Genomic DNA, 13,127 nt, shown 5'->3' with positions numbered 1-13,127 from the left:
TATGTTTAGCATTTTGTATTGAAAACATAATGAAAATCGGTGCTCTTTGTAATTTTTTAGCAATTTGACATGATAAATGGCTAAAGTACAGCGATCAAATATATGTTAACTTTTTATTAAAATACTTTAAAAAAAAAAAGAGAAGAAGAAGGAGGTGAGAAAATTGTATGGCCACCAGCTAGCTAGGTAGTTTGTGTAGCAAAAGAGTTATGGATATCCATAATTTTAGGCATTTTAATCTCAGTTTTACGTACACCTCTAATACTGCATAACACAGAGTATATATATCTAAAGAGGCAGGACGAAGAAGATCAGATCAGAATAAACGCAATTAATTAAGTCCATTGGAGAAGCCAAATAAAATTATAAAAAGAGTTTCTCCAATGGTGTCAAAAATATCAATAACAACACTAGCTTTTCTTCATCTTCTTCTCCCACTATTATTCTTGGTTTCCACCCCCTATGCTGCTGAGAATTCATCCGCTGATGGAGATGTTTTTCTTCCATCAGCTGTGAAAGAGCCTTTAGCCGCTCCTGCCCAGAAACCAGATTTGGAGATGGATCCTTTAGCCTCCAAGTGGGAAATTGTAACTCAAAACGTGGGTGTTTCCGCCATGCACATGCAGTTGATGATAAACAACAAGGTTGTCTGGTTTGACACCACTAATCTTGGTCCCTCCGCACTTATGCAAAATCCTAGGTGGTGCAGAAAAGATCTCAAGGGACTTGATGACTGCTGGGCTCATGGCGTTACCTATGATCCCTACACCGCTAAAGTTGTCAAAACACTCGGGGTAAATATATGTCATATCTGATGTGTAATATACATGATTGCACTCAATACTGTACTGTGGGTATTTGATAAAAAATAAATTGTTAATGTGTAAATTGTATTTTTTTATGTTTAGCTGACCCTGAATCCATGGTGCTCATCGGGAGGGCTGTCGAGCACCGGAAAATTGATAAACACGGGAGGCTACGACAATGGTATTCGAGGAATTAGAATCGTGGATCCCTGCGATACCTGCGATTTCAGGGAAAATATTGGACTTGCTTCAAACAGATGGTAAGCATGCATTATATTGCAACACTACAGTGATGATGTTTTTTTCTATTTCTTAATTTACTAATTAAAATGTAAAACTGGAAGGTATGCTTCTCAACAAATGTTGGAAAATGGTGATATTATCGTGGTGGCTTCTCAACAAATGTTGGAAAATGGTGATATTATCGTGGTGGGAGGGAGAAGATCTCCCAACTATGAATTTATCGTGCCAGATCAGCTTAAATTCCCGAACAAACAGTTTCCGCTTCGGCTGCTCGTGGAAACCACCGACGGCCATCTGGAGAATAATTTGTATCCATTTGTATACCTTCTCCCCGACGGCAACGTCTTCCTCTTCGCCAACGATCGCTCCATTATTTTCAACCCTAGAACCGGACGGACCATTCGGGAGCTCCCCAAGCTGCCAGGGGGATCCCGGAACTACCCGGCGTCGGGGCAATCGGCGCTCCTTCCTCTCAAGCTCACGCCGAATACCAAAGCAAATGATTTTGTGAAGGCGGAGGTTTTGGTTTGCGGCGGCAATACACACGAAGCCTTCAAGGTAACGGAGAGACCACCGAGACAATTCCCGCCGGCGTTGAAGGATTGCGGCAGAATTGTTGCGAATCAAGTAGGGGCACAGTGGGAAATTGACGAGATGCCGTCGAGGAGGGTTATGGGAGATATGTTGATTCTCCCCAACGGGGATCTCCTCCTTCTTAATGGCGCACAAACAGGGACCGCGGCGTGGGACGCGGCTGAGGAGCCGAATTTCACGCCGGTGCTTTATAGCCCTAATAAACCGAAAGGGAGTAGGTTTACTCAGTTGAAGCTTACAAGAATCGCCAGAATGTACCATTCTTCTTCTGGGGTTATGCCCGATGGTAAGATCTTAGTAGCAGGAAGTAACACCCACGCTACCTACGATTTCAGAGCCAAATACCCAACCGACATGCGCGTCCAGAAATTCTCGCCGCCGTACTTAGCCCCCGCACTGCAAAAGTTCCGCCCGGAGATTTTGGACATTACCCCAAAGCAATTGGTTTATGGACAGAATTTCAAGATTAATATCAGGCTAGATGTTCCCGCGGACATATCCGGTATTAAGGTTACCATGTATCCGCCGCCTTTCACCACTCACGGATTCTCTCAGGGCCAAAGGATGCTCATTTTGGGACTCACCTCTGTGGCCAACAAGACCATCTCTGCCGTGGCGCCGCCCTCTGGCAAGCTCGCACCACCAGGCTACTACTTGATCTTTGTTGTGCATCGTGGCGTACCCAGCAAGGGAATGTGGGTGCATATTAAATAGAATACATGGAATAGAAGATGCCCGCACGGGTTGGGCTCATATTTTTAAGACTGAGTCATTGTGTTATCGTGATTTACATCCACTCACATGTTCTATTGAGTCGGGGTGTGAGAAGCATAGAATAGAAGATGGGCATTGAAGTTTTTATTTTTACCCCATACATCTGTAATCTTGTACAGAGTACCATATAATAATATATAGAGAATCAACATTTTCGATAAGTACTTACGCACTCAGTTCTTAAATTCTTTTACATGTTTTATAAAACTTCAAAAAATTAAGAATTTATAATACTTGATTAATAATAATCATAAAAAGTAAATAAATAATTTTTAACTAATTTATTTTAATAAATAAATATAAATAAATACATAAATTGATAAATATAATAATTTTAAATTAAAGAATTTGAAGAGTGCGTGGGACCTGAGGAAGGTATAGTAGAGGTTTGGAGATTTTGCTGGTTTGAAACATCTCAAAATTATACAATTGTTTAATTTTGTTTCTTATGAAATGGTATTTGTGATTTCCTATAGAATACTGGTAGATGTTATATGCTTATGATTGTTTTTTCTGTGAAAACATATACTTATGATTGTTGGTGGGGGAAAGAGTTTGTGTTACCAACTCTAGTTCTCCAAAATGGAGTCCCTATGCGTTCTCTATCTTCCTCTCTTCTTTCAAACCTTAATTTCTGGCCTTTTCACCTTATAGGAGACTCCACAAATAGATAAGGAAGTATCATTNATGCTTCTCAACAAATGTTGGAAAATGGTGATATTATCGTGGTGGGAGGGAGAAGATCTCCCAACTATGAATTTATCGTGCCAGATCAGCTTAAATTCCCGAACAAACAGTTTCCGCTTCGGCTGCTCGTGGAAACCACCGACGGCCATCTGGAGAATAATTTGTATCCATTTGTATACCTTCTCCCCGACGGCAACGTCTTCCTCTTCGCCAACGATCGCTCCATTATTTTCAACCCTAGAACCGGACGGACCATTCGGGAGCTCCCCAAGCTGCCAGGGGGATCCCGGAACTACCCGGCGTCGGGGCAATCGGCGCTCCTTCCTCTCAAGCTCACGCCGAATACCAAAGCAAATGATTTTGTGAAGGCGGAGGTTTTGGTTTGCGGCGGCAATACACACGAAGCCTTCAAGGTAACGGAGAGACCACCGAGACAATTCCCGCCGGCGTTGAAGGATTGCGGCAGAATTGTTGCGAATCAAGTAGGGGCACAGTGGGAAATTGACGAGATGCCGTCGAGGAGGGTTATGGGAGATATGTTGATTCTCCCCAACGGGGATCTCCTCCTTCTTAATGGCGCACAAACAGGGACCGCGGCGTGGGACGCGGCTGAGGAGCCGAATTTCACGCCGGTGCTTTATAGCCCTAATAAACCGAAAGGGAGTAGGTTTACTCAGTTGAAGCTTACAAGAATCGCCAGAATGTACCATTCTTCTTCTGGGGTTATGCCCGATGGTAAGATCTTAGTAGCAGGAAGTAACACCCACGCTACCTACGATTTCAGAGCCAAATACCCAACCGACATGCGCGTCCAGAAATTCTCGCCGCCGTACTTAGCCCCCGCACTGCAAAAGTTCCGCCCGGAGATTTTGGACATTACCCCAAAGCAATTGGTTTATGGACAGAATTTCAAGATTAATATCAGGCTAGATGTTCCCGCGGACATATCCGGTATTAAGGTTACCATGTATCCGCCGCCTTTCACCACTCACGGATTCTCTCAGGGCCAAAGGATGCTCATTTTGGGACTCACCTCTGTGGCCAACAAGACCATCTCTGCCGTGGCGCCGCCCTCTGGCAAGCTCGCACCACCAGGCTACTACTTGATCTTTGTTGTGCATCGTGGCGTACCCAGCAAGGGAATGTGGGTGCATATTAAATAGAATACATGGAATAGAAGATGCCCGCACGGGTTGGGCTCATATTTTTAAGACTGAGTCATTGTGTTATCGTGATTTACATCCACTCACATGTTCTATTGAGTCGGGGTGTGAGAAGCATAGAATAGAAGATGGGCATTGAAGTTTTTATTTTTACCCCATACATCTGTAATCTTGTACAGAGTACCATATAATAATATATAGAGAATCAACATTTTCGATAAGTACTTACGCACTCAGTTCTTAAATTCTTTTACATGTTTTATAAAACTTCAAAAAATTAAGAATTTATAATACTTGATTAATAATAATCATAAAAAGTAAATAAATAATTTTTAACTAATTTATTTTAATAAATAAATATAAATAAATACATAAATTGATAAATATAATAATTTTAAATTAAAGAATTTGAAGAGTGCGTGGGACCTGAGGAAGGTATAGTAGAGGTTTGGAGATTTTGCTGGTTTGAAACATCTCAAAATTATACAATTGTTTAATTTTGTTTCTTATGAAATGGTATTTGTGATTTCCTATAGAATACTGGTAGATGTTATATGCTTATGATTGTTTTTTCTGTGAAAACATATACTTATGATTGTTGGTGGGGGAAAGAGTTTGTGTTACCAACTCTAGTTCTCCAAAATGGAGTCCCTATGCGTTCTCTATCTTCCTCTCTTCTTTCAAACCTTAATTTCTGGCCTTTTCACCTTATAGGAGACTCCACAAATAGATAAGGAAGTATCATTTTAATTGCACTTTAATGTATATATATATGTGGAAAATGATATTAAATTATACATGGACCAATGCCTAACTTTTATTTGTGTAGATTAATAGATTATGCCAGTTCGATGCATTCCAACAAATATTGAACTTAAAAAAAGAAAACGAAAGGGTTTGCTATCTGAGATGAATCTATTATTTCGATTTGGTATTGAAGTTATTGAGTTGTGTGAATTTGCGTACGCATAAAAGACCACAAAAGGAGTTTCGTTTTATGTTTGTTTCATATACGTTTGTTTCATATACGTTTGCTTTGGTTAAATGACTGTTCTGATGAAACATCAAGTTCAGTTAGAACCAAAGTAGTCTTGCGTTTTTTATTTTTTAGTTCCTTATTTTCAAAATACTTCAATTGGTACGCGCAAGAAATAGGCCAATTCAGCAGCTTTTTTTTCAATCTCTCCTGGAGTCAAATTCTCATCAGTACGAGTCAAAGGAATGGCCCTCTGGCCTCGGATGTCCATATAAAGGACACGACGAGCATAAATCCCCTCTTTTACTTCTATTCTAACAGACCGAATATCCTTTATAAGGAATCGGAGGAATATGCGACGATTTCTTCCAGGAAATCCCCACCGAAAAATACACACTATTCCTTCCCTTCTATCGAATAGATCATAACCACTACCTACATTCCAAGAAATAGTACACCATAAATAGGAGCTAATAAAGAGACCCGCAATTCCGTAGAACGACATGACTATCCCTTGTGGGAAAAAAATGATTTGCTGAGATGGAAAAAACGATATCAAATTTCTACCAAGATAACTGGAAATTCCAACTAATAAGAATCCTAATGAACCTAAAAAAAGGATAAAAGCCCAGCAGAAATTACTTATTTTTCGAGACCCTGGTAGAAGTTCTATCCATATATGTTCTGATCGCCAACTCATACTTGATCCGATTATATTTTATTGGAATTTAGATAATACCCCAGAAAAATTGAACTTTGCTGTTTCCGAAGTCATTCTCATCAACTAGCACTAGTTTGATGGGAACCTTTAGGAGTAATTCATCAACTTGGTTAGATCTAAAATAAGAACCCCCTAATACAATACGATTCTACTATCCGTATCGATATACATATTACATATAGATCCGCCGACTTCATTTTAAATTTTAATTCATCCGGCGATCCTGATCTATTTTCAAATTGCTAGAATTCAAATATCCATATATCACGTTTCCACAAACCTTAAGAACCTTTTCCTTTATGTTCGGCGGAAATCACACGTTAGACTCTATTTCACTAACTAGATATCCGTGTTATGATACAATATAAGTCCAAGTTTTGAAAAAAAAAATGGATGGGATTGGATCCCGTTGAATCTAAACAATCTTATTGTTTTGAACATGAAGAAATAAAGAAGCCATTGCAATTGCCGGAAATACTAGGCCTACTAATGGTACAAAAATAGAGGGAAGGTTCATCATAGAAGGGTACCCCGATTTACTATTTGTATCTGTTATTCTTTCTAGAAATCTATTCTATAATATAAATCTATTCTATAAAATAAATAGAAATATCAAATTAAAGATATCTTGTAATTAAGTAATAATTAGAATGAAGAATTTGAATTCTTATGAGTTCGTAGAGAATTTTCTTATTTAGATTATATAGTAATAGAATTCTAGAATTTGGAATCGAAACGAAATAGGTAGAATAAGTGCAAAGAATGTAGAACTAAATAAATGGGCTTTTTCATCTTTTTACATGAGTCTATATGATAATCAACCTTATTATTTCTCTTCATTTATTTGTATTTTGTTCTTGTCTTCTAATTGAATAATTCAAATAGATATATAAAGAGTTTCTTACAGATTATCGCAGGATTAGCTAAAATGGTTTTTCGGGCGATAGAGAAAGCTAGAAAACTCTATTATCAATATTGGAATTATCAAATTTCGACCCCTAGAAGAAGAAATTTTGTTTCTCTAATTTCACGAAAGGAAGAATTCACTCTTCAGGTTTATTGATTCGTAATCAGGATTAGACCAGGGCAAAAAGACTAGAAATGAAAGATAGAAAAGAGGAGTGAATGCTTTCTTTTTTGCCATTTTTTCATGAGTTTGATCGAGGGTATGAATCTATTTTCTTGGTGAGTCTTTGAATCTAGAAAGAATACAGAAAGAAATAGGCTAAGAATCTTTTTTTGAGACGAACGAACTACTTTTCTATCAAATTCTATCAAAATATCCAATCTTTCGAAAAAATTTCACTGATGACCCATAGTCAGGAATAGAATACTTGAGAGGAAAAGATATTGTGATGATAAAAAATGACTGGTAAAACAGAAATTGGCTCGTTATCATTCTTATTCTTAGTAAGAAATCCAATTGTTGATCCTTAAAGAATACAAAAGAAGGGAGAAAAATAAACTGCCAAAAAAAAAATGATTGACAAGATATGCTAGATCTAATCTAAAGTATCAATTCCAAGAAATATTGAACTTAAAAAAAGAAAACGAAAGGGTTTGCTATCTGAGATGAATCTATTATTTCGATTTGGTATTGAAGTTATTGAGTTGTGTGAATTTGCGTACGCATAAAAGACCACAAAAGGAGTTTCGTTTTATGTTTGTTTCATATACGTTTGCTTTGGTTAAATGACTGTTCTGATGAAACATCAAGTTCAGTTAGAACCAAAGTAGTCTTGCGTTTTTTATTTTTTAGTTCCTTATTTTCAAAATACTTCAATTGGTACGCGCAAGAAATAGGCCAATTCAGCAGCTTTTTTTTCAATCTCTCCTGGAGTCAAATTCTCATCAGTACGAGTCAAAGGAATGGCCCTCTGGCCTCGGATGTCCATATAAAGGACACGACGAGCATAAATCCCCTCTTTTACTTCTATTCTAACAGACCGAATATCCTTTATAAGGAATCGGAGGAATATGCGACGATTTCTTCCAGGAAATCCCCACCGAAAAATACACACTATTCCTTCCCTTCTATCGAATAGATCATAACCACTACCTACATTCCAAGAAATAGTACACCATAAATAGGAGCTAATAAAGAGACCCGCAATTCCGTAGAACGACATGACTATCCCTTGTGGGAAAAAAATGATTTGCTGAGATGGAAAAAACGATATCAAATTTCTACCAAGATAACTGGAAATTCCAACTAATAAGAATCCTAATGAACCTAAAAAAAGGATAAAAGCCCAGCAGAAATTACTTATTTTTCGAGACCCTGGTAGAAGTTCTATCCATATATGTTCTGATCGCCAACTCATACTTGATCCGATTATATTTTATTGGAATTTAGATAATACCCCAGAAAAATTGAACTTTGCTGTTTCCGAAGTCATTCTCATCAACTAGCACTAGTTTGATGGGAACCTTTAGGAGTAATTCATCAACTTGGTTAGATCTAAAATAAGAACCCCCTAATACAATACGATTCTACTATCCGTATCGATATACATATTACATATAGATCCGCCGACTTCATTTTAAATTTTAAGTCATCCGACGATCCTGATCTATTTTCAAATTGCTAGAATTCAAATATCCATATATCACGTTTCCACAAACCTTAAGAACCTTTTCCTTTATGTTCGGCGGAAATCACACGTTAGACTCTATTTCACTAACTAGATATCCGTGTTATGATACAATATAAGTCCAAGTTTTGAAAAAAAAAAATGGATGGGATTGGATCCCGTTGAATCTAAACAATCTTATTGTTTTGAACATGAAGAAATAAAGAAGCCATTGGGGGGTTAGTCGTCTGAGTATGGTACATTGGTACAAGTTTAAAGATGTCTCCTACATCAGTTAGGGTTTACTCAGGACACTTCGTGGTTTGACAAAAAAAATAGTATATATGCAAATAATTATTAATTGAAGTTAGCTAGGCACATAATCCGAATCGCATGCAAATATGGGCAATAATTGCTCATCAACTCTATGCATGCATTTGTTAGGTAACATTTAAGTGCTCTGATACATTAGGCAACATTCGTGTGCTCTGTTAAAAATTTGTGGAGATCCCCAAAACTTTTTTTTTTTGAAGATGTAGCTATTCCATTAATTCATAACATAAAACGTTTACATCAACGATCAATGAAATGGTAAATCATTCCTTACCGTCAGACATAGAACAACTTTTCTAACTATGCTATAGAAAACTTGGGGTTTCATAACTAGGAAGCTATGTTCCTTCAAGGAGTTTAAGGCTTCATCAAAGATCTGGGTCTTCGTCATCATACTTTTTTGCTCGCCCAGGATAAGATCAACACTGCGAAACCAAACTAAATGATTTATGCTAATGATAATGAAAAGCAAAGTAACGAGAGGAAAAAAGCCCGTGAAAGTAACGAGAGGAAAACACAATAATAGAGAAAATAAAAAGTCGTAAAGCCAAAGTAGGGTTGGGAGTACGAACACAAACCTCAATACCTACCTACTATTATTTTATTTAAAGGGAAAGAAAACGGAAGAAGAAGATCTGTGGCGGTGGTTGGAAGCGGGAGCTGCCGACGGTGGTCGGGGCGGAAGAAGAGCCAAAGCAAACGTAGAAGGTGTGACTAAAACCGCCGACTCAAAGCTCCATTAGAGCTCCAGCCGGAGGCCGGCGGTGGAAGCCGAAGTTAGTAAGTGGTCTAAGGGCCAAAACAAATTTGACCAAATTTCACAAAAACCTACTCCGATCCATTCAATATGGTTAACTTACCTACTCTATATTGTCTACTTTATTGGATTTTATTCCAAAGATGTGATCTTAGAGCTCGCTTACACTAAGTATACCATCAGTGGGAACTTTGCTTTCTGGTTGGGAAGTGTCTCTGTCCTTTTCATTTCTTATTACTCTTTTCGTTCACTTTTTCTAACATTTCTAGTACCAACTAATTCATTCGGGCGAGACATCTTACGATGTCATGATGCGCCCATTCCTATGGCCATTCCTTTAATACTTCTGGCTCTCCACTTTAACTTACCCACCTTTGCTCTATATTTTCATAAATTTTAAGCATAATTTATGACTTGTATAGAAAAGAAAAAAAACACGTACAACTTAATTTCACGGGAAATAACAAAATTATTATATTTATTAATTTATGTTTATTATAATAAATTAGTTAAAAAAATATTAAATTACTTTTATTATAATTATTATTATTAATCAACTATTATAAATTTTAATGTTTTAGTTTGATAAAACTTAATGTAAAGAATTTAAGAACTGAGTGCATAAGTGATTAACGAAAAAGTGTTGGTTCTCTATATATTATTACATGGTACTCTGTACAAGATTACAGAAGTATTGAGGTAAAAAAAAAAAAAATTCAATGCCAATCTTCTATTCTATACTTCTCCCAAAAAGGTTGAATTCTCGATCAACCCTAAGGAAAGCTCCTAATGACACCACTATAAAGCATGTGAGAGGATGTAGATAACAGTATAGGGCTAAATGCACTCAAATACTGCCTATTGAACAAGCGAGCCCAACCTGTGCGGGCATATTCTATTCTATTCTATTTAATATGCACCCACATTCCCTTGCTAGGTACGCCACGATGCACAACAAAGATCAAGTAGTAGCCTGGTGGTGCGAGCTTGCCAGAGGGCGGCGCCACCGCAGAGATGGTTTTGTTGGCCACAGAGGTGAGTCCCAAAATGAGCATCCTTTGACCCTGAGAGAATCCGTGAGTGGTGAAAGGCGGCGGATACATGGTAACCTTAATACCGGATATGTCCGCAGGAACATCTAGCCTGATATTAATCTTGAAATTCTGTCCATAAACCAATTGCTTTGGGGTAATGTCCACAATCTCCGGGCGGAACTTTTGCAGTGCGGGAGCTAAGTAGGGTGGGGAGAATTTCTGGACACGCATGTCGGTTGGGTATTTGGCTTTGAAATCGTAGGTAGCGTGGGTGTTACTTCCGGCGACTAAGATCTTACCATCGGGCATAACCCCAGAAGATGAATGGTACATTCTGGCGATTCTTGTAAGCTTCAACTGAGTAAACCTACTCCCTTTCGGTTTATTAGGGCTATAAAGCACCGGCGTGAAATTCGGCTCCTCAGCCGCATCCCACGCCGCGGTCCCTGTTTGTGCGCCATTAAGAAGGAGGAGATCCCCGTTGGGGAGAATCAACATATCTCCCATAACCCTCCTCGACGGCATCTCGTCAATTTCCCACTGTGCCCCTACTTGATTCGCAACAATCCTGCCGCAATCCTTCAACGCCGGCGGGAATTGTCTCGGTGGTCTCTCCGTGACCTTGAAGGCTTCGTGTGTATTGCCGCCGCAAACAATAACCTCCGCCTTCACAAAATCATTGGCTTTGGTATTCGGCGTTAGCTTGAGAGGAAGAAGCGCCGATTGCCCCGACGCCGGGTAGTTCCGAGATCCCCCTGGTAGCTTGGGGAGCTCCCGAATGGTCCGTCCGGTTCTAGGGTTGAAAATAATGGAGCGATCGTTGGCGAAGAGGAAGACGTTGCCGTCGGGGAGAAGGTACACAAATGGATACAAATTATTCTCCAGATGGCCGTCGGTGGTTTCCACGAGCAGCCGAAGTGGAAATTGTTTGTTTGGGAATTTAAGCTGATCTGGCACGATAAATTCATAGTTGGGAGATCTTCTCCCTCCCACCACGATAATATCACCATTTTCCAACATTTGTTGAGAAGCATACCTTCCAGTTTTACATTTTAATTAGTAAATTAAGAAATAGAAAAAAACATCATCACTGTAGTGTTGCAATATAATGCATGCTTACCATCTGTTTGAAGCAAGTCCAATATTTTCCCTGAAATCGCAGGTATCGCAGGGATCCACGATTCTAATTCCTCGAATACCATTGTCGTAGCCTCCCGTGTTTATCAATTTTCCGGTGCTCGACAGCCCTCCCGATGAGCACCATGGATTCAGGGTCAGCTAAACATAAAAAAATACAATTTACACATTAACAATTTATTTTTTATCAAATACCCACAGTACAGTATTGAGTGCAATCATGTATATTACACATCAGATATGACATATATTTACCCCGAGTGTTTTGACAACTTTAGCGGTGTAGGGATCATAGGTAACGCCATGAGCCCAGCAGTCATCAAGTCCCTTGAGATCTTTTCTGCACCACCTAGGATTTTGCATAAGTGCGGAGGGACCAAGATTAGTGGTGTCAAACCAGACAACCTTGTTGTTTATCATCAACTGCATGTGCATGGCGGAAACACCCACGTTTTGAGTTACAATTTCCCACTTGGAGGCTAAAGGATCCATCTCCAAATCTGGTTTCTGGGCAGGAGCGGCTAAAGGCTCTTTCACAGCTGATGGAAGAAAAACATCTCCATCAGCGGATGAATTCTCAGCAGCATAGGCGGTGGAAACCAAGAATAATAGTGGGAGAAGAAGAAGAAGATAAGCTAGTGTAGTAGTTATTGATATTATTGACGCCATTGGAGAAACTCTTTTTATAATTTTATTTGGCTTCTCCAATGGACTTAATTGTTTTTATTCTGATCTTCTTCGTCCTGCCTCTTTAGATATATATACTTGGTGTTATGCAGTATTTGCAGTGTACGTAAAACTGAGATTAAAATGCCTACAATTATGGATATCCATAACTCTTTTGCTACACAAACTACCTAAATTATGGATATCCATAACTCTTTTGCTACACAAACTACCTAGCTAGCTGGTGGCCATACAATTTTCTCACCTCCTTCTTCTTCTCTTTTTTTTTTTTAAAAATTAAAATGTTAAGTTAATTAATTCAATGACATGAAAAAAAAAACATTGTCTTAATTTTGTATATGTGCTCATTTAATTTATTTTATCCATTTGTTCAATTGATATCAAATCTATTATTTCTTTTATTTGAAGAAATTTATGATGCAATAACAAAATATATACTGTGGTATATATATCTCTACTACTGGGATTTCAAAAATAGTTTTATGTAATTTTGTTACTAATATTAATTAATCCAATTAAGTCGAAACTAGTATCTATCATATATATATATATATATATATATATATATATATATATATATATATATATATATTTAAATATCTATAAATAAAATGAAATGTATATAACTTGATTGAAGTGACA

At 38.1% G+C, this 13,127-nt stretch overlaps 3 protein-coding genes across 3 annotated transcripts; 2 read left to right on the top strand and 1 right to left on the bottom strand.

Moving 5' to 3' along the window:
• Positions 1-332: 332 nt before the first annotated feature.
• On the top strand, positions 333-2,581 carry LOC115999266 (aldehyde oxidase GLOX1-like). The gene is made up of 3 exons (XM_031239120.1): positions 333-794; positions 909-1,066; positions 1,151-2,581. The coding sequence occupies exons 1-3, from the start codon at positions 384-386 to the stop codon at positions 2,355-2,357; spliced, it is 1,776 nt and encodes a 591-aa protein (XP_031094980.1). The 5' UTR covers positions 333-383; the 3' UTR covers positions 2,358-2,581.
• On the top strand, positions 2,486-4,491 carry LOC115999531 (aldehyde oxidase GLOX1-like). Its single transcript, XM_031239377.1, has 2 exons — positions 2,486-2,537; positions 3,093-4,491. Exons 1-2 carry the CDS (start codon positions 2,486-2,488, stop codon positions 4,265-4,267), a joined length of 1,227 nt encoding a protein of 408 aa, XP_031095237.1. The 3' UTR covers positions 4,268-4,491.
• A 5,765-nt stretch (positions 4,492-10,256) lies between these two features.
• Positions 10,257-12,506, bottom strand: LOC115999267 (aldehyde oxidase GLOX1-like). Its single transcript, XM_031239121.1, has 3 exons — positions 12,054-12,506; positions 11,782-11,939; positions 10,257-11,697 (listed from the first exon to the last, which is right to left on the bottom strand). The coding sequence occupies exons 1-3, from the start codon at positions 12,465-12,467 to the stop codon at positions 10,533-10,535; spliced, it is 1,737 nt and encodes a 578-aa protein (XP_031094981.1). The 5' UTR covers positions 12,468-12,506; the 3' UTR covers positions 10,257-10,532.
• Between the last annotated feature and the right edge of the window lie 621 nt (positions 12,507-13,127).

Source organism: Ipomoea triloba, chromosome 12 (assembly GCF_003576645.1).
Source record: "Ipomoea triloba cultivar NCNSP0323 chromosome 12, ASM357664v1".
Classification (NCBI taxonomy): Eukaryota; Viridiplantae; Streptophyta; class Magnoliopsida; order Solanales; family Convolvulaceae; genus Ipomoea; species Ipomoea triloba.
The sequence above is the reverse complement of the archived record's forward strand: the minus strand, read 5'-3'. Positions and strand labels throughout refer to the sequence as shown.

Excerpts from the sequence above, each read along its gene's own strand:
- LOC115999266 (XM_031239120.1), top strand. The coding sequence starts at position 384 with ATGGTGTCAAAAATATCAATAACAACACTAGCTTTTCTTCATCTTCTT. Across the intron at positions 795-908 it reads AAGTTGTCAAAACACTCGGG|CTGACCCTGAATCCATGGTG; the intron begins GTAAATATATGT and ends TTTTATGTTTAG. Across the intron at positions 1,067-1,150 it reads GGACTTGCTTCAAACAGATG|GTATGCTTCTCAACAAATGT; the intron begins GTAAGCATGCAT and ends TAAAACTGGAAG.
- LOC115999267 (XM_031239121.1), bottom strand. The coding sequence starts at position 12,467 with ATGGCGTCAATAATATCAATAACTACTACACTAGCTTATCTTCTTCTT. Across the intron at positions 11,940-12,053 it reads AAGTTGTCAAAACACTCGGG|CTGACCCTGAATCCATGGTG; the intron begins GTAAATATATGT and ends TTTTATGTTTAG. Across the intron at positions 11,698-11,781 it reads GGACTTGCTTCAAACAGATG|GTATGCTTCTCAACAAATGT; the intron begins GTAAGCATGCAT and ends TAAAACTGGAAG.